The 21060-nt window shown below is 37.9% G+C and overlaps 1 protein-coding gene across 1 annotated transcript in view; it reads left to right on the top strand.

Moving 5' to 3' along the window:
- Positions 1 to 17323, top strand: part of LTN1 (listerin E3 ubiquitin protein ligase 1) — a 63068-nt gene extending 45745 nt beyond the window's left edge. The window contains exons 20-30 of the mRNA XM_047099393.1: positions 1916 to 2051; positions 2255 to 2399; positions 3269 to 3482; positions 4343 to 4580; positions 4916 to 4990; positions 7268 to 7454; positions 10584 to 10755; positions 11812 to 12032; positions 13405 to 13599; positions 14289 to 14456; positions 14950 to 17323. Coding sequence (XP_046955349.1) covers positions 1916 to 2051; positions 2255 to 2399; positions 3269 to 3482; positions 4343 to 4580; positions 4916 to 4990; positions 7268 to 7454; positions 10584 to 10755; positions 11812 to 12032; positions 13405 to 13599; positions 14289 to 14456; positions 14950 to 15012 — 1814 coding nt within the window. The 3' untranslated portion in view covers positions 15013 to 17323. The remainder of the gene's footprint in view (positions 1 to 1915; positions 2052 to 2254; positions 2400 to 3268; positions 3483 to 4342; positions 4581 to 4915; positions 4991 to 7267; positions 7455 to 10583; positions 10756 to 11811; positions 12033 to 13404; positions 13600 to 14288; positions 14457 to 14949) is intronic.
- The last annotated feature ends 3737 nt before the right edge of the window (positions 17324 to 21060 follow it).

The raw sequence follows: 21060 nt of genomic DNA, 5'->3' as shown, positions 1-21060 counted from the left end.
GTAGGTTGGTTGTGGCAGAGATCGTTCTTTATCAGTCAGCTCAGTTTGGGTTTTCAGGTGTGTCTGCTGGCACCGTCCTTTTGTAAGTAGAGCCTGCTGTTAGTCTGCTTTTGGACAAGGCTGTTTGAGCTCTGAGGACAGGCTTGGGGAGAACAGTTGGACAGAACTGTGGCTTGGTTCCGTACCTGAGGCTGTAGGAGGGTGCTGTAGTTGCCTGGATTCTCTGGTCAGACTCACTAGATAGTTAGGACTGGGTACTGTATTCGTAGCAGATTGGGCTGTGAATTAGCTTTCCTGCCCTGGCAGGGCAGCAGGACAAAGTCCAGAGTCTGTGCAGCTCACTGCTGGGGGACCTGAATTGGCAAGAATGTGCACAGAATTCCCTTAGGAGGTGACGCCCTGCAGATGGGGGAGGCCGCAGCTTCTGCTTTCTGTCCAGGTGTCACCTTTTGTAGCCCAGTGGACGGGTTATGGAGCTTCCCGTGTGCTCTAGTTAGGTTCTCTGGTCATACCGGCCAAAGGCTGTATTTGGCAAAGCGTGGAGCTACATATGAAGATTTTCTGCCTGGGCACAGTGACAGAAGTAGCTCTGAAGCCAGTAAGCCTCTGATTGTCTTAACCCAAACAGAAGTACATCTCAAGTTCCCTGACTGAGCAGGGCCACTGGCTTTGCTCTGTAAACTATCAGCTCTGCTCGCCCGCCTCTCACTTGTAGTGCTGCTGTGCTGTACAGCTTTCGGGAATTTTTGCTAGCCCTCCGGTCAGATGGGGCCTAAAGACTCTCCACGTGTGGGGCTACGTCTCCACTCCCTTGCCTGGCTGGGACGGAGAGAGGCCGCTTTAGGCTACTCTTCAGTTTCCCAAACACGTTCTGTGATTGGCAGGGGCCAGGGGCTACCCTCAGCCTGTCTGGGAATTAATCACTGTGCTTGTGTGTAGCAGGGGAAGCCTCAGGGCACAGTACTGCCTTTGCTCTGGGGCGGTTAGCCCTGCTCAGCCCCCTCTTGGCTCGAGTGCCATCGGGCCACACAGCTTTCAGGAGTTGTCTCCGGCCCTTCTGGTCTGATGGGGCTGGAAGATGCTCCACGGTGGGTGGGGCTGTGACTCAGCTGCTTATTTGGGCGTGGGTAAACTGGGCTCTGGGGTGGGCAAAGCTTCCAGGATCAGAATCAGGCAGATCTGTACCCCACTGTGTTCACTGGTCAGAGTGCACCCTTGTCCTGGTTCTACAGGTAAAAAAGCCACTGGTGAGGATTACAACTGGGCAATGCAGCTGTGAACTTGGTCTGCCAAGATCTATGTGCTGGTTGTTACAGTCACCTCCCCGTTCTTTGTCACAGACTCCCCACAGTCCCAGTGGGGCAAGATCAGAGTAGGGGCTCCCAGAAAGCAACTCAAAATAAATGAGGCGTGCTGGTTTTCCCCACTGGGTTCTCTTTTCCTACCGCAGGAGCCAGAGTCTCAGGGAAGACCATGCCACACGGTGCTGCACTCTCCTGGGAAGGGGCAACGCAGTCAGGGTAGAGCTGCTTCTCTTCCCTTCCTAATGCATATTGTGCTGGCCTCAGAGGTGTAGGGGTGCTTCAGCCTCAAACCCATAGCAGTCTCTCAGTGATGCCTTGTTCTTGAATAGCTGTTAGCTGTTTTTCTTGTGAGGGGGAGCAAAGTCAGGAACAACCTATGTCACCATCCCCGGTGATGTCTCTCCTGTTCTATACTTTTTTACAACTTGGTGCCTTAGCAGGAGTGTCCTACTTGTTTATCCTTTGATAAGAGAGTGATCATCCCTGGTTTTTTTCAAACACCAGTTTTATCAGAGAAAGCAATAATTTCTACATCTGTAAGACAAGACTTTTGTTTAAGGCAATATGTATAGATAGATGTGGGTTAATTTTCATTTTGAATTTTACTTTAGGAGGTTTTGGACATCTTGCCATTTTCAACTCTTGTCTGCAAACCAGAAGCATAGATGATGGGGAGCTATTACATGGTATATTAAAAATCCTAATATCCTGGAAGAAAGATCACGAAGATGTTTTTCTTTTCAGTTGGTAGGTGATATTTTATACTGTGTTTCCCACCCCCCATTACGATGTGTATCTAGAATTGCGTATCTTATAATCACAGTTTTGTACAGTAACAAGATGGTAAACATTTAAACCAGACTTTTATAAGTAAGGTTTAAGATAAAATAGTTTCTAATTGAATGTGCATATAATTCTTGTGTTTTGTTTTGCTTTTGTCTTTATCACAGTAATCTATCAGAAGTAAGTCCAGAGATACTAGGTGTGAATATAGAAATAATCCGGTTCCTTTCCTTGTTCCTGAAATACTGTTCATCTCCTTTGGCAGAGAGTGAATGGGACTTCATCATGTGCTCCATGTTGGCTTGGTTGGAGGTAAATTAACTCGATGTGTCATCACCTCTGTTGGGTCTTCATGCATATCTGTATACTAGAACCAATTACTAATCTTACTCTTCAAGTAATGATAGTAATTAGCTCTTTTGCAAACATTTAAACACTAAAGATGTATTTGTCACCAGGTACCGTTTGATAGAACAGTAAAGTGATAGAGTTTTAATGTCTGCCAGTATCATTGAGTGACCGAATCCCATCAGCTCATTTTTAAAGTGTTCTCTCCATCAGCTCATTTTAACGTAGTATTTGTAGTGCAGCCCTTGCAGGTTTTATCTTTCGTGACTATTCTTTTGATCTTTTTGACTCTTAAATTATTCATAAAATGTACTGTGTCAGTAATAAGTTAAAGATAAAGCAAATTCAGGGGAATTAGTGTTGTTTTTATGACACAAAGCAAGTGTGATGTTTATGGACACACAAAGCAATTCATCAGGGTTAGACTGTTCTGAATCTCCCCTGCGTTTGCTACTATGTGTGTGGCTTAGGGTGTTCAAATCTGACCTGCTTGAGCCTCAGTTTACTTGTTTTAAAGTAGACTTAATAATGCCCAATTAGTTAGGCTCCTGAGATTATAAATGTTTTTAATATATTTTACTTGGTAAATGGTAATTGATATTTTCTTTCATAGTTTTAGAAATAAAAAAAGAGTATTTCAGAATAGATTGATTCTGATTCTTAGTATTTAATTAAAAAAAACTATTTTGATGTAAAATGTGTGTCTCCAGAGACTACACTTCAGCTGCTTTTTATTTTAAAGTTTAGAGAAATGAAAGAGCCTTTTCTTTGTTGCCTTGATGTGTGGTGTTCTGGCAGACGCCTGCTTACCTATTATATTTTTGTTTCTTCAGACAACAAGGGAGAATCACACACTGTATTCTGTTCCACTTGTACAACTGTTTGCCTGTGTCAGCTGTGATTTGGCCTGTGAGCTCAGTGCTTTTTTTGATTCCACAACTCTGGACACCATTGGCAATCTCCCCGTGAATCTAATCAGTGAATGGAAAGAATTTTTTTCCCAAGGCATCCACAATTTGCTTTTACCTCTTTTGGTGACTGTTACAGGCAAGTGGAAGGGGAATCATAGTGAGATTCACTGCAAATGACTGGTTGAAAATTTCAAAACAAATACTTTGGATGTTTAAGTCAAACAGTACAGAATAGTTAAGAAAAGAGCCTGAGAAAAAGCTTGGCATCTAGAAGCATCACATATGCTTCTGCTTTACAGTCAAGAATTGAAAAATAACAAATTATCCAAAGTCTATTGCATTAAAATAATAGTAATTCGGATAACATGAATAGATTATTTATAACTCAAACTTCTCTTTTTTTAAATTGTTTTAAATTTACTTATTTAGCACAAGTGGGCTAGGGGCAGAAAGAGAGGGACAGAGAGAATCCCAAGCAGGCTCTGCACTGTCAGTGCAGAGCCCCATGTCGGGCTTGAACTCACTAACCATGAGATCATAACCTGACCCGAAATCAAGAGTTGGGACATTTAACCGACTGAGCCACTCCGGAGCCCCAAACTTCTCTCTTTTTTAATAGAAGTTATTAAACAGTTATGATCACCTGTTAAAATGACAGTTTCTAGCTAGGACAGTACTAATGTTTGTCAGTTTTTAACTTCATTTTCTTAAATGACATTTGGGGGCGCCTGGGTGGCTTAGTCAGTTGAGAGTCTGACTTCAGCTCAGGTTATGAACTCGTGGTTCATGGGTTCAAGCCCTGCACTGGGCTTTGTGCTGTCAGCACAGAGTCCACTTTGGATCCTCTGTCCCCATGTCTCTCTGCCCCTTTCCCACTTACACTCTCCCAAAAATAAACATTTTTTAAATAATGACATCTGACATTCTGTGAATCAGTCAAGCTGTATTACTTACTTTGTGTTGGGATGTGCATATTTCTTTCCTTTTTGTCATCAGGAGAAAGCAAAGATACATCTGAAACATCCTTCCAGAATGCAGTGCTGAAGCCCATGTGTGAAACATTAACATATATCCCAAAGGACCAGCTATTGAGTCAAAAACTCCCTTCAAAATTGGTTGCTGGCCAAAAAACAAACTTACCAGAATATCTTCAGACTTTGCTAAATACTTTGGCCCCATTACTCCTCTACAGAGCTCGGCCTGTGCAAATTGCTGTTTACCATATGCTATACAAGTAAGAATTCTTCCAATTGAATTATTGTGGTGGTGGTATAAAAAATAGAATATATTAGTTCTCTTAGTCATTAAAAAGTCAAAGTAAAAAACCAAAAACAAAACACAAAACTTGATCATGCATTTTAATAACAGGGATGCCAAAGTTTTGATCATGTAGGTCACTATTCTCCATACACAGTTTTCCATTTAGATAGTCCTGGCCATTGTTGGTTATTTCAGAAAACAACCATTTAAAAATATCCTCATTACAAAGTAAGTATTGGTCTTTCTGCTCTTGAGCATGATTTAACAATGAACAATTTAATATAATATGAAATATATTCTGACCCGCAGATTGATGCCTGAATTACCACGATATGATCAGGATAATCTGAAGTCATACGGAGATGAAGAAGAAGAACCAGCCTTGTAAGTTTTTTAAGTAATTTTTTTAATTCTTATAATCTACCTTGTAACTTCAGAAGATTGATAAATGCAAAAGCTCGAAATTTAGAGTATATATTCAATATATCTTTTAAAGTTCTCTGTAAGATATAAATGAAATCTAGAATTCAGCCAGAAAGATAGTTTCTCTCCTTAATTGTTCCTAAGTTATATTTTCAATTTGCTACATTTTAGCAAAACTTTCTTTGACCACATGATAGGTGTGGAAACTGTATCAATTCCAATATCTGTTGAGCACCCACTTTATGCAGAGTAGTAATTAAATGCTAATGGGAGACTATGGTGTTGAGTAATCCTTCTTGTCCTTAAGAAACTTATAATCTGTTATAGGCAGTATTCCTCTATGGTAGTAGCCAGTGTGTGGCAGGTGGTATGGAAGAGGATAGGCAGCAGGCTGTCAGAGAGACAGCTGCTGTGCACCAGCAGGGAAGACTTTTTCTGGAGGAGGAGACATTGATGCTGGATCTTTAAAGTTAGGTAGCACTTCAGCAGGGCGGGGAAGGCCATGTAAGTTAAGGGAATACCACGTGCAAAGGCATAAAGGCATGAATATTCAGGATATGTTTGGGGGTGTTGAGTAGTTGCCACTCAACACATTTTTTATTGTCCTCCACTGGAGTGGAAGCTCTGTGAAGTCAGGAATTTTGTCTCTTGTTCCCGATTGTATTCATAGCACCCAGAATGGTTCCTGGCCTAAAGCAGACCCATAAATACGATCATTTGCTGAATAAAAGGATAAGTGAGTGAATATGTGGAGTAATCAGGGAAGGTATGGTGGAAAATAAAGCTGGAAGGGTACTTAAGATAATAAAAGGGCCTTAAAAGTTACATTTTCTGGGGTTGGGGGCATATTTGGTAGAAGATGGGAACTGTACCAGCTGATTCTGGCTATAGTATGAATCAGTTATACAAAGAAGCAAGCAGACGTGGAGACCATCCTAGAAACAGTAACAGTACATGGAGGGCAGTGTGGAAAGTGGAGAGATATCTGAGTTGGTATTTGTCAAATCTAGTCACTGTCGGTGTGGAATAGAGAAGGGTTGGTACATGGGATGGTGGTGGTGAAGGTAAAAACCTAAGGGCAGAAGCTTGAAGAAGACCTGTGTTTATGGGCTGGGAAAAGGAGGCCACAAGGAAAGAAACATTACAGAGGTGAGAGAGAACTGAACTACAGTGTCAGAATTTGACAGGATATACATAAGTATTTCACTTTTTGAGAATCTCCTAAGTTTATCCGAAAGTGTTAAAGAGTGCACTAGTTTAGGAAAGAAGAAAATTAACTTACATTGTCATGAGTTAATTTGAATATTGAATTTACTTTCCTGAAAAGACATACACCGTCTTACGCTTTTATGCCTTTCTAGGGACCTGGTAGGAGTCGGTATCCCTCATCATTCCCCTTCCTATAGCTGACGGACTTGAGACCAATCATTTAGCCTTTGTGGCTGTGTGAATTTTTTTTTCCCCATCCATAAAACAGAAGGTTGAAATATATCTTTTCTAAAAGGGTCTTTCTTTTAAGTGCTAACTTCTAGAGCCTATATTTTATAGTATATTTCATATATTTTTAAAATATACAAATATGAAAAATATTTTACATGTTTATAAATACAAAACTTATGTTTTATGTTTATATTTTATGTATTTGAGGGTGTCTGGGTGGCTCAGTTGGTTAAGTGTCTGACTCTTGATTTTGGCTCAAGTCATGATCTCTGGAGTCCTGCTTGGGGCTTTTTGCTGACAGCGCAGAACCTGCTTGGGATTCTCTCTCTCCCTCTCTCTCTGCCCCTCCCTTGTTCGTGGTCTCTCTCTCTCAAAAATAATAAAGAAACTTTAAAATATATATATGCATCCTATGTATTTGTTAAATAAATATGAAAAAGTATATATTTATGTATTTTGTATACATTCATACATTTTATGTCTCCCAGATTCTGTAATTGCCATTATGCAAAATTAGAAGTTAAAACTGAATTATAAGGGGGACTTAAAAAATTTTTTTTTAAGTTTGTTTATTTTGAGAGAGAGAGTGTGAGTAAGCATGAGCAAGGGAGGGGCAGAAAGAGAGAGGGAGAGAGAATCCCAAGCAGGCTCCATGCTGTCAGTGCAGAGCCGGATGTGGGGCTTGAACTCGTGAACTGTGAGATCATGACCTAAGCCGAAATCAAGAGTTGGAAGCTTAACTGAGTCACCCAGGAACCCAAAAATGGTTTGTGGGAAATCATCAGTTTTTTGTCTTAGGTCACCACCAGCAGCGCTGATGTCTCTTCTAAGCACTCAAGAGGACTTACTAGAAAATGTTTTGGGGTGTATTCCTGTTGGACAGATAGTTACTATTAAGCCACTGAGTGAAGACTTCTGCTATGTTCTGGGATATCTCCTCACTTGGAAATTAATACTTACTTTCTTCAAAGCTGCTTCATCTCAGGTAAATAAAGATACAATAACTTTTGACAGTTCTGTCTTCTGTGTTTCTTTGTTACTGTCCTAAACCCTTTGTTTCCCCTCCTTTTGAAAAACAGGGGGAAATGCCTCACATTTTAATCTAATCTTATCTGGCTTACTTCAGATATTCTGCTAAATTTATTTCTGTCCCTTACTTCCTGATCTCCCCTCCAACCCCCCCCCCCCCCCCCCCGCCAACACACACAGTTTTTGCAGAAGTAATTAATCTCTGGAATGTGCTTGAATCAGTTTTTTTCTAACTGAATGTAGCCACCAAGTCCTTTTATTGCAGGGAACAAGAGTTATATAATTTAATTTTGTATTGCCATGGTAATAATTTCAAAAGAATTCTATCTTGCTGGTTTTTTCTTTGGTTAGCTTCTGACTCTTGTGGAGGTTCTAGTCAAAACATCATTGGGCATATACCTTATTTGAAAATCAGTGTTTAGAGAAAGATCTGTGAAATGTTACCTGTGTAATTCAAACTATTATTTCTCATTGGTGAAAATATCTGAGAACTCTTTTGCCCAAATTCTAGCAGCCACTAGATGTCTCTCTTGTCTCATGTTTAGGAAGTAAGACCTCATTGTCTAGGAGGGAAGCTGGAAAAATCTACTACAGTTTTGTGTGTGTGTGTGTGTGTGTGTGTGTGTGTGTGTGTGTGTGTGTGTGTGGTGTTTTTTGTTTTTTGTTTTTTTCCTTTTCACTCTTTAGGTAGTTCCCCATTTTAAAAGTTTTAATCAAATACTGATTGAGTCAGTTTAATAAACTTAGGACTTTTTAAATATAAACAGTGGCTTTTTGACAGTATGAATAACCGACAGTTTATTACCTCATATTTAAGATGTGACTAAATATGGCATTCTTTTCAAATGTGATTTTTTTCAGATTTCTTAAGTTATAATTTATGTTGTTGCTGATAGCTCAGATCCTGATACAAATACATGAACAAATGCATCTTTTTATTTTTGTATCTAAGGGGAAAGTCAAATCAGAGAAGTAACAGTGATCTAGATATTTAAATTGTTTTATTTTTCTGGGGTGCCTGGTGGCTCAGTAGGTTAAGCGTCTGACTCTAGGTTTCAGCTCAGGTCATGATCTCGTGGTTCATGGGATCGAGCCCCATGTCTGGCTCTGCACTGACAGTGTGGAGCCTGCTGGGGATTCTCTCTCTCCCCTTCTCTCTGCCCTTCCTGCATGTTCTCTCTCTCTCTCATAATAAATAAATAAACTTTAAAAAAATAGTTTTATTTTTCTTCAAGCCTGCCACTTAATGTTTGTGACTTGAGATAGTTTTATTTGCTGGTGATATAGTTCAAGAACTCCTTGTTGGGCTTTTACATTTGTTTCTTAAAATACTGTTGATCTCTAAAAAGTTGGAGGAAAGTGAGGCTTCCACGTGTAGGAATTTTGTTCTTATTGTCTTATATTCAGAAATTTAGAAAATGGCCATGCACAGGTGCCTGGGTGACTCAGTTGGTTAAGCATCTAACTCTTGATCTCAGCTCAGGTGATGATCTCACAGTTCATGGGATCGAACCCATGGGATTCATTGGGATTCTCTCTTTCTCCCTCTCTGTCTGCCCCTCCTCTACTTGAGCGCTCTCTCTCTCTCTCTCTCTCTCTCTCAAAATAAATAGTAAACTTAAAAAAAAAAAAAAGAAAAGAACTAGGCATCACTTTTTTCATTAAACCATTGACCTACATGTTTAGGGAAAGCTCTACAAAGAATTGTAGAGCAGCACGTACTGAGCCTGGAACTTGAATTGAGCTGTAGATATTAAACCAGAATAACTGATGTTAATAGCACTAATTAGATAAATTCTAAAACAAGCTGAGGATTTTTTTTAAAAAACTTATCAGTCCTAAGTCTGGTTTTTTAAAAATTTTTTCTTACAAACAAAACTCCCAGTGAACCAGATTGAACTGGAACAAAGCTATGCGCATATGTGTGTTTCATGGCTTTACTGAGATGTATTTCACATACTATCAAATTTACTTACTTAAAGTATACAGTTTGGTATTTCTGCTATATTCACAGAATTGCGTAAATATCACCACCATCTAATCTTAGAACATGTCAGCACCTGAATTAAGGAAACTTTACCCATTTGCAAACTGTGCCATTTCCTCTCAAACCCTCCAGCCAGCCCTTGGCAGCCACCAATCTATGTTGTATCTCTGTGGATTTGCCTGTTGTGAACATTTCACATATGTGGTCTTTCATTGTGTCTGACTTATTTCACTTAGCATGATGTTTGCAAATTCATGCATGCTATGTATGGCATGTATCAGCACTACATTCCTTTTTTCAGTGTTTATGAGAGAGAGAGAGAGAGAGAGCGCGCGTGCGCACAAGTACCAGTGGGGGAGGGGCAGAGAGAGGGAGATAGAGATCCAAAGCAGGCTCTGTACTGCCAGCAGAGAGCCTGATAGGGGGCTCAAACTCACGGACGGTGAGATCATGACCTGAGACCAAGACGCTTAACTGACTGAGCCACCCAGGTGCCCCAGTACCACATTCCCTTTTATGACCAAATAGTATTCCATTGTATCAGTATACCACATTTTGTTTATTCATTTATCCACTGATGGACATTTAGATTGTTTCCACTTTTTGGTTATGGTGAATAAAGCTGGTGGAGTGTTTGATATGGTGTGAGGTCAGTCATAAAAATGGGATTAGTTTTAAGCAGGATTTTGAAAGATAAAGGCCTATGGTGCAGAAGGGGTGTGTGGAAGACTTGGGAGGGAGAGGGAGAAAATCCCCTGGGGAGTGGGGAGTAGGTTTTGAGAGACTCCAAGTAGAGGTGAACCTGCTAACAGGGAGATAGTTTGAGAAAGATGTTGGAAGCATATGTCTAATAATGAGGGGATAGTGAAAACTTCTGCTTGTTTGTGAAGAAAGAAAGGGAGCAGTGCCATCAAATGACATGTTTGGAAAGTATGAATGTGGCACATACTTTGTAGGACTCCTCCATGTAATTCTAAGTGTTCAAATTAATGCCTTTTTCATTGTGTTGTACAATCTATTCTATTTTGGTTTGTTCTTCTCTACTGCTTCTCTTGGTTTAATTGGGTTTACTAACAAAAATTCTTTACTCCCCACCAGCTTCGGGCTCTGTATTCAATGTACCTTCGAAAAACAAAAAGTTTGAATAAATTGCTCTATCACCTGTTCAGGCTGATGCCAGAAAATCCGACTTATGCAGAGACAGCTATTGAGCTCTCTAATAAGGAGCCTAAAACATTCTTTACGGAAGAGCTCCAGTTGAGTATTAGAGGTAACGTGTGTTTGTGTTTTTTCGTGGAGACTACGTCCATATTGGGTTGTATTTATTATGCTTTATTCTTGCAAGTTTGGAGAATAACCCCAAATGTGAGTTGTGGCCACAAGAATGTTGAAGGACACGATTTTCCATATTCATTTAAATAGGACATACACTTAGATCTTGTGGGTAAGGGTAAGAATTTACATTTTTGAAGCCTAGTTTGTTGAGACTGTTATCTTTTATTCTGTAAGCCAATATTCTGTAAGCAACTATATGATAATGTTTTATAAAATAATAATATATACTTATAAATGAGTAGTCTTATAGACTTATAGTCTTAGATAAGTCTTATAGTCTTAAGTCTGTGGTCTTATAAAATAGTCTATATTTATAAGCATAATATATACTTATATATAAGTAGCCTTCAGTTGGGAAAACAAAGATGAATGAAATTTATTTCTTTCACTCCATGAGCTCAGATTTTAGCTGCGGGGATAGATATACATGCATCTAGTTGTACTATAGTGTTTTAAGTGGTTTCCTTGCAATTGGAATTTTTTTAATGCCTTGGAGATCTGAGGAGGGTACTATGTCTTACGAGTATTGAAGTGGATATTCTAGGATTTTTGTATAACACATCAGTGAGCTCTGGGGAAAGTGTAGGGGCCAAACTCCTTTTCATAATTTATAAGAAAGACAGTCTTTAAACTTTTCCTCCTTTTTATTTAATTTTTTTTCCACCCCTGGGGGCAGGGGGTGGGGGTCCTCTTTTTTAAAATATGAATGTTCCTCTTCTTTTGTGATCTGTCATGTGGAATACAGAATGCTATTTCTAGGCAGAGTTTTCGTTGTCAGTTGGAATCTTCCTTCTTTTTGCTTCTTTTTTGCCATTCTAATGGTTCACTTTGAACGTATGAGAGAAAGCTAATGCTCCAGAGTTCTGGTTTCTTTGGTATGTTTATTTTATGAGCTCTGGCTCTAGCGTTAAGGAATTAAAAATGATGTTCTAGTCTGTTATTCTATGTAAGAAATACCTGTTACTAACTAAGACTTTGTTTTTTTCCTCAGAAACAGCAACTCTTCCATACCATATCCCACACTTGGCTTGTTCAGTCTATCATATGACATTAAAAGACTTACCTGCCATGGTTAGGCTATGGTGGAATAGTAGTGAGAAGCGTGTTTTCAATATTGTAGATAGATTTACAAGCAAGTATGTCAGCAGTGTTCTTTCTTTTCAAGAAATTTCTTCTGTACAAACAAGTACACAACTATTTAATGGCATGACGGTTAGTATTATCTTGAATTTTTTTCCAGGAAAGCTGTTTGAATATTGATTATGTCTGCCATTTGTAGTGTATATCATCACAATATTAACCAGTGGTTCAGAATTATACAAATTGTCTACTTTGTTTTCTGATTCTTAGGTGTCAAATCTCATTGTCATTGTCATTGTCAAAAAGTGTTATGATTTCATATACCCCCATCAAAGTTTTTGAACATTTGTTAGTTCATTCAAAATATATATTGGAAAATCATTCCAGGCACTGTGTGTCAATCACTTGGGAAATGGATGGTTTAGTAGGCCAGATCCTTATTGTGTAATCACATATAATCTGATAAAGGGGAAAGCGTGATCCTGATAATCTTTTTTGCAACTGGAAACTAAAATGTGGCTCATTAAGAGGAAGAGTGCTCTGCGATCAGAGTGGGAAAGGTTCATCTGGCTGAAGAGATTGGATGCAACTTTATGGAGAAAGATTACTTTGAAGTGGGCAAGACAATGAGGGGAAAGGGATTGAATATAGAAGAAGCAGTATTGCAAAAGGAAAACGTTTGGAGATGAGAATGTAATTTCTGTGACTGTAAGAAATGACGAATAAGCCGCTATTCATACGCAGTAGGATTCCTGAAAGTAAATAGAGAACCAGCTGCTTCCATGATGAATTAGGCCATATTGGAAAAGGCCTCAAATAATAGTCTAAAATTATTTGGTCCTATTTAGCCACTGAAAACTTTCCTTTGAGGCAAGTGACGCTGTCAGAGTTCTAATCTGTGAAATTGCTCTGACTGCAATGTATAGTACTGGCTGTTGGCATGGAGCTTGGGTTCAAATGCATAGCCAGGAGATACCACTGGTGTAGACATTACGAGTAACAAGGAGGATCTGAGTGAGGTAGTATCAGTGGGACTGTTCCATAAAAGGAGAGGAATGTTAGAAATTTTGTGGTGATTTTTTGAACTTGTAGCTGGTTAGTAGGTGGAAATAGTCCCAACAGTTGATGGTTGGCTTTAAAGCTCAAGAGAATGCGATGGCAGAGAAAGACTTGGGAGACTTTGAAATAGAAGTGATATTTCATACCCTGTGTGGAAGAAAAGGAATAATTAAAAACTCATTCTGTCATTGGTCTGTTCACAAACTTATGTGATAAGCCAAATACTATAAAACATACATTTTTATGAGCAGAATTTCTTTTGAAACTGACTTTAATTTCATGAAAATCACTTTAAAATATAAACCTATTTACTAAATACCTCTTGTCTAATAAACCAGCGTGCTTACCTGTGTTGTCTTTGAATGAAGACTGACTATCCTATCAAGATGTTTTTTGAACAAAAGAAAGAAATTTGCAAGAAAGTATTACCTTTCCCATGTTGCAGGTTAAAGCTCGGGCTACTACTCGAGAAGTGATGGCTACTTACGCTATTGAGGACATAGTTATTGAGCTTATTATACAGCTGCCTTCAAATTATCCACTGGGCTCAATAACCGTGGAGAGTGGGAAGAGAGTGGGAGTGGCTGTTCAGCAGTGGCGGAACTGGATGCTGCAGTTGAGCACTTACCTCACCCATCAAGTAAGTGTCTGTGTCCACATTGACCTCCCAGACAGAGCACTGCTGACCTGCTCTTTGAAAGGGCAAACTTAACATACATCCCTTCTGCTTGAGGCTGAAACCGATACACTGTATTTCCTTGGATCAGCACACATATATGCCTAAATGACTTGAACCTGCCAAGCTGTTTTAATCTTTAAGGTTCTACAATCTCTTTCCTGGTGTTTGAGAGGGATTGACTCTACTCCACTGGCATTGTGGATGACCTGGAACAATATGTAGTGTTACGGAAGTTGTTTGAGAGGGAATCTTCTTGTAAGATACCAGACTGATGAATGTCTTTGGAGCTACTTTTAGTCTAAGATTTCACCTGTCCTTCTGTGATTAGGGAAATCCCACTACTCAGAGATCTTTGACTTTTAAAACAAATTATAGTTGTTTACACATTGATACTATAAAGCTTGATGTATTGGTGCAGAAGCCTTTCTTTCAAGTCTGTCTTTAGTGAAGAGAAATTATATCTGGTTCCTGAAACTTGGGAGGTCATTTTAAAAACCAGCATTCAGAAAACAGGAGGTGTGAAGATAGCCAAGCAGATTCTCTCCTCTCCAAATTAAAATTTAATTTTAAAATTTATGAAATTGAATAAAAATAACTTTGGTGCACTTCAGGGCATGTTTACTCTCTTTTTCTTTTCTTGTTGTTAACAGAATGGAAGCATTATGGAAGGCCTAGCATTATGGAAAAATAATGTAGACAAACGTTTTGAGGGTGTTGAAGATTGCATGATCTGTTTCTCAGTCATTCATGGTTTCAACTATTCTCTTCCAAAAAAAGCCTGTAGAACATGCAAGAAGAAGTTCCATTCAGCCTGCTTGGTATGTCCAAAGAGAAATTAGCTTATTTATATTTTTTGTATATTTTATATGTGTGATATCTAATTTTGGAAAAGAAAACAATGTTAAACTCTTAAATGTAGTTAATATTAAAATGATTTTTCAAAATCTGCAAAAGGTAATTAGTAGTTCACTGAGACCAGTAGCATAAATGAGACTGAAAAAATTGGAAGCAGGGGCCAGCTGGCGTCAGAGCTCTTTGCTCTCTTTCTTTAATCATCAGCTGTGTACAGTTGCTTCATAAGGAGGTCTTGTCTTCCTCACGTGTCTCCGTGGCTGTGTGTAGGCAGAAAGCATCATACTACAGCCTTTGGAAGTAATGCTGAGTTGTGTTGATCTTGGAGATGAATGGAGGAAGCTAAAATTTTGGTATTCTCCCTTTTCCACTTTATCATTGTTAAGCTTACTTTAGATGTATATGTAATACAACAGCTTTAAAAAGTTCTTTTGACATTCAAAACCTTTTCTTTTTCAGTACAAATGGTTTACGTCTAGCAACAAATCCACTTGTCCACTCTGTCGTGAGACCTTTTTCTGAAAATTTTTTTCCATTGGAAGTGACCCCTGAAGTAAATCAAGCAGAGTGTGGCTTTGGATCCACCTTGAAGTATTGATGTGAGGAAGCCAGTGAGCGTTCCTTTTAAATGAGACCTTCTCTGGAAAATTATTTTGGTTAATGTAATGATCCTAAATCAGGTTTACTTATCTTTAGATTGCTTTGTAAATGTTTGGAAACCTTTTCTTTTACATAAGAATATTACATATTTGAGAGAAAATATTTATATTAATAGTTTAATCTTTTTGTATATTTAAAAATAAATACGGAAAAACCCTAAATTACAGAATTGGAATTTGTGAAAGCACTGTACAACTATATTATACTAAAAAACACAGTTTGTTCATCTATATTCTAAAAGTCCAACTGACGCAAATGAATGGAGAAGGTTGATTTCTATCTACAGATATTTTAAGACTTATTTATTAGTTATGACAACGAAATTAATTAGTATTCAGATATTTGTAGATTATTTTAATGATAAAATGAGGCTAAGCTATTAATATAGCTTATTATAAGCTATTTGAAGCATGCTTTGAAATCCTATAGCAAAGAGTGTAAACTGAACTTTAAGGTGTCTCCATTTATCAAGGGTTATGAAGTTCAGAAAATTCACGGCACTGACCTTTTGCAGTGGAAGAATTTCCATGTATTAATGAAATTTGAATTGCAGATCTGTCAGTGACTTTATTATTACTCAGCTTGAGTGAGTCTCCAGAGGATATGAATTTGAGAGAAGCAAAAATTAGATTATTTCATTCAGGAAGCAGAGTGGTAGTTATCCCTCTATTGAGAGGGAAGAAATAAGTATTTCTGAAATTTAACATTGGTGGAAAAAACAAAAAATTATAAAATGTTGCAGGAGGCTTTCAATTTTGTAAGCAAACTTTGCTATTCTTACTGGCCAAGATTACACTAAATTAGAGATTTGGGGGAGCTTATTTTTTCCAGCCTTTAGAAGTATAAGTTAATAATTTTAGTACTAAGTAAAATTCAGTATAATGGGCTGAAATGAAGTAGGTGGGAACCTACCTTTTGCCACAGCACTGTTACCCTTAAAAAATTGTGCCCAAGATATAAACATGTGGAAGTTTGGAACTTGGAATCATTTTTTGCAGTCTTCCATTACATGGGAAATATTAGCATATCTAGTAGCAAGTTTACTTGAAAGATCAGCTGATCATCTCTGTTGCAAATGTTTAATTGGCAAAAAGCAAGTCATGTTAAATAAAATCACTGCTTACCATCAACTGGGTAAAATGGTTATTATTGAACTAGAATGAATGTGGTCAGAGTATTGTAGTCGAGAGTGAAGTATTATGCATGAGTTATGGGCCCTCTTGAGTTGAATTTGTAGATGCAGTATCCTACCCAGTTTTATCTGTCTCTTGGATTTTTCTCTGTAGTGTTTATTATCTTATAGCCTTGAGACTCAAGGAGTCAGTAAGTGAAGAACAGATAGCAAAATTCTACTACCTCTATTTAACCCCTTTCTTAAAATATTCTTTTACGTCTCTCTCTGACATAGTAATCCCAAAGGATTGTGTTACTCCTCTGTGAAAGTTACACACTTTTCCTTTAAAAATGGTTTTATAATAAGACCTTGTTTATAACTTTTCCAGTATTGGTACTTCTTGGCTTCTGATCCAAACCTCAAGAAGAACACAAAAGGGAATAATGGAGCATTGTTTTTCCACATTTGTATTTAGGGCATCAGGCTCTTGGTGAAACACTATAATAAAGTGGAATACCTACTCTTCATACTTAGGACTCTTAGTCTTTGAGACTTGTAAATATATGTAAAGCTTGTTACTGTTTATATACTACAGAAAAGGCTTTCAAAAATAAGACTGAAATACAAAATATGATTGATTAAAGTTTTGTTTATATAGCTTTAACAACTCTGCAGAGCATCCCTTAAAATTCTAGTGTAAGGACGTTAAAAAATCGCATGAGATTCAAAGCCCATTAGCAAAATTATTAATTTAAAACCCTAATGTAAATTGCAAATTTTAGAATTTATTTTTAACTCTTATCACATGCTCTAATGTATGTACATAAGTTTCTGTGGCTTAAATAATTAATGTTATTACTTGATAAGTTTTTGTGGTGTGAATGATTAATGTTATTATTTTATTGTTATACCATATGTGCCCATTAAGATTCTTTTTAATGATAAAATATTTCAAATATACAGAGTAATAATATAAATGCCCTTGTACTCTTCACAAACTATTTTGCCATATTTGCTTCTGATTTTTAAAGAAATAAAATATTCCTCTTTTGTACTCCTCCCCGATGCCATCTCCTCTTTCCCTCCCCAGAGCTAATCTGTTCTGAAGTTGGTGTGACCTTTCCTGTTTTAAGATTTTATACTTTACCATGTGTTTGCATCCATAAGTAATTATATAGCAGTTTTATTAATTTTTTTTTTTTTTGCGAAAGCCTGTTGTATGTAATCTTTTGTAAGCTTTTTCACTCAACTGTTGTTTAGTATATTAGTTTACCTGCCAATTCCCCCAATGATGGTCATTTTAATTACAACTTTTTGCTTTTTAGAACCGTGCTGCATGTGTACATTCTTGATAACATTTGCTCATGCGGATGTGCTAGGTATTCCAGACATACGTCCCTCAAATGTATTTTTAGCTAGTAGATATGTATACTCTTTGACTTTAGATATTCTCAGATTGCTCTCCAAAGTGGTACGCAAGTTTGCACTCCCAGTGACAGTTTAAGAGAATTCTGGTTTTCTTGTCTTATCACCACTACTTAGTCTTACCAGATTTTTAAAATTTTCTAGTCAGAGCTGTGAGATAGTAGCTTTTTGTTTTAATTTCTGTTTCCCTGGCTACCAGGAACCTTAGCTTCATTTCATATATTTACTGGTCATTATTTTGTGAATTTATTATCTATATACCTGTTTTTCTCTATTACATGGCTGCTTTTAGTATGTGGCTTCATTTTAATGTGGTCTGTCGTTAATTATATAGAATTTTGCAGTTAAATTTAGTCAGATTTATCATCCTTTTCCTTTATGATTGAGCCTTTTTTGTGGTAGGTTTTAAAAATTTATTCCTCTCCTGAGTTAAAAGAAAATTCTATTTTGTTTCAAAAGATATAAATTTCAAAATATGCCTGATTCACCTGAAATTAAATTTTGTGATTGTTATAAGGCACAAATCCTATCCCATACTGATAACCAGTTCTCGTAGCATCCTTTATCAAATAGCATGCCTGTTCCCCATTAACTTTGTAGTGCCTCCTCTCTTATATTACCAAATCCATGTGTGAATTGGTTTCTGGGTTCTGTATTCTGTTCCATTGGCCTACTTATCTGTGTTAATTCTACACAGATTCTTTATTCTTGAAAAAATAGCTTTATAATTAATCTTGAAGAGTAGGTAAGAAGTCCTCTATTCTTGTTCTTTCAAGACTTTCCTTGGAGAGCCATATTCTCTGCAGTTCAAGTACTCCCTTTCTCTTGCTTATTATTGTGGCTAGTTTGTCCTCACTGTAATAAGTTGATTTATGGAAGAATTTGACAAGTGCCCATCTTAAGTTTTATCTGTGTAACCAGGTGGCCCTTCTGGCTTTGCCAGATCTTATCCTTAAGGTCTTCCAACTCAATTATTCTCAGTTTGTTTGTTTCAAAATTTGAAGCAAAAATTTTGTGTGTTTGTGACAGAATGCTTGAACCTCTCCATGAATTTGTCTTTTTGTTTTATAAAAGTTCCTTGCAAAAAGACTTTGGGCTCAAAAAGACTTTGGGTGTTTAGCATGGAGGGCTGCTAATTCAATAGCTTTGATAATGTTTGTTGTTGTTGTTGTTGTTGTTTACTGTGGATTTCTTTTTTAAGGGTAGCAACTTCTTTGAGGGGCACTGAAGCATCAAATAATGTGTATAATTCGTATCCAGATTTTATTAGGGGTATCCGGGGAAATTAAGAAACCTCTGTATCTGTGGCATTCTAAATTGATATGTTATTTCAAATATATACTGGCTGTTGATTTCCTCTTTTATTTTTAACAGTGTGATGTGTCCTATAAAAGACTTACAAAAAGAGACCTTATAAAAGACCACAGGTTTGTTCACTTGAGCCTGTTTGGCTTCTGGTAAGTTACAGTATTCTAAAAGACCGTGGTGTATCGTGTATCCAGGTGGTAGTCTTCCTTTTCATTCTTTAAAACAAAACCCATTAACAAGCAGTATTTGTAAGAATTTACTAGTGCAGTATTCAGAATGTCTTTTCTGGGCATTGACCCTTCTCGAACTACAGAACCAGGATCATGGGATTCTCTTTTCATTTCTGGATTTGAGAAAGCCGAACCAGTAGATGGTAAAATGAGAAAGAGTGATAATATACTTTATGTGGTACCATCAGATTTAATTTGCATATTGATCTTCTACCATCCATCCTTGCTAAACTTAGTTTCTCTAATAGGTTTGTGTGTATGTGTATGTGTGAATTTTATATGTAAGATCGTGTCACTGGCAAATAGAGATAGTTTTACTTCTTTTCCAATCTGGATGCCTTTTCTTTCTTTTTCTTGCCTAATTGCCTTGGCTAGAACCTTCCAGTGTTGAAGTGTTGAGAGCAGATACCCTTGTCTGATTCTTGATCTTAAGGGGTAGGCTTTCAGCAAATTGTGATATGAGCTATGGTTGATAATCAGACTTAAAGGTGAACTTAGTACAAATGTGAAGATGTCTTCAACAACTTAGTCTAGGCTGCAGTTTCTCTGATGTAAGAAAATAAGCTATTGGATCCAAGGATAAGCTACTAAGAGACAATGGTATTTGTTTGTTTTTATGTATGCCATGCTGCTGAAGAACAAACAATTAGTTTCTCAACCTCAGTACTTTGGGCATTTTGAGGTGCATAATTCTTTGGAGGACTTCCCTGTGCGTTGTAGGACGTTAAGCAGCATTCTTGGCCTCTGTCTACTAGATGCCAGTTCAGCATCTCAGCTGTAGCAACCAGAAATGTCCGGGCATTGCCAGATGTGCCCTGGCTGGCAAAATGACCCCTAGTTGATTGCCTTAGAGCGTGGACTGATCAAGCACTATCGAATAGAAATATAATGGGAGCCATATTTGTTATTTTATATATTTTTTATTTAAATGTTTGTTTTTGAGAGCGAGAAAGGCATGTGTGCAAGTATGGGAAGGGCGGCGGTGGGGGGGTGGGGACAGAGGATCCAAAGCGGGCTCGTTGGGACAGCAGAGAGACCAGTGTGGGACTTGAACTCTTGAACTGCGAGATCATGACCTGAGCTGAAGTTGGATGCTTAACTGACTGAGCCACCCAGGCTCCCCTTTATATATATATGTTATTTTGAAGTTTGCTAGTAGCAGGGTGCCTGGGTGGCTCAGTCGGTTGAGCATCCAACTTTGGCTCGGGTCATGATCTCGCAGTTCACGAGTTCAAGCCCACGTCTGGCTGTGAACTTGACAGCTCAGTGCCTGGAGCCTGCTTCGGATTCTGTGTCTCCCTTCCTCTCTCCCCCTTCCCCACTTGCGCTCTGTCTCTCTCTCTCAAAAATAAATAAAAATAATTTTTTTTTTTTAATTTATTTTGGGACAGAGAGAGACAGAGCATGAACGGGGGAGGGCCAGAGAGAGAGGGAGACACAGAATCGGAAACAGGCTCCAGGCTCCGAGCCATCAGCCCAGAGCCTGACGCGGGGCTCAAACTCACGGACCGCGAGATCGTGACCTGGCTGAAGTCGGACGCTTAACCGACTGCGCCACCCAGGCGCCCCTAAAAATAATTTTAAAAATTAAAATAAAGTTAGCTAGTAGCTACATTAAAAAAAATGTAAGAAGAAATAGGTGAAATTAATTTTTAATAGCACATTTTAACTCAGCATCCACAATACTATTTCAACATGTAATCCATATAAGAATTAGTTATTAAATTTTTGAGATCCGGTGTGTTTTAAATTTACAGTACATTTCAATTCAGATGTGAAATTTTCATCAGAAATAATTGATCTGTATTTAGATTTCAGAAAATTTGTAGTGCA

Source organism: Lynx rufus, unplaced genomic scaffold, assembly GCF_022079265.1.
Source record: "Lynx rufus isolate CCGP_SWC_20201006 ecotype Redwood Valley unplaced genomic scaffold, mLynRuf1.p SCAF_5, whole genome shotgun sequence".
Lineage (NCBI taxonomy): Eukaryota > Metazoa > Chordata > Mammalia > Carnivora > Felidae > Lynx > Lynx rufus.
This window is presented reverse-complemented; position numbering and strand designations above follow the sequence as displayed.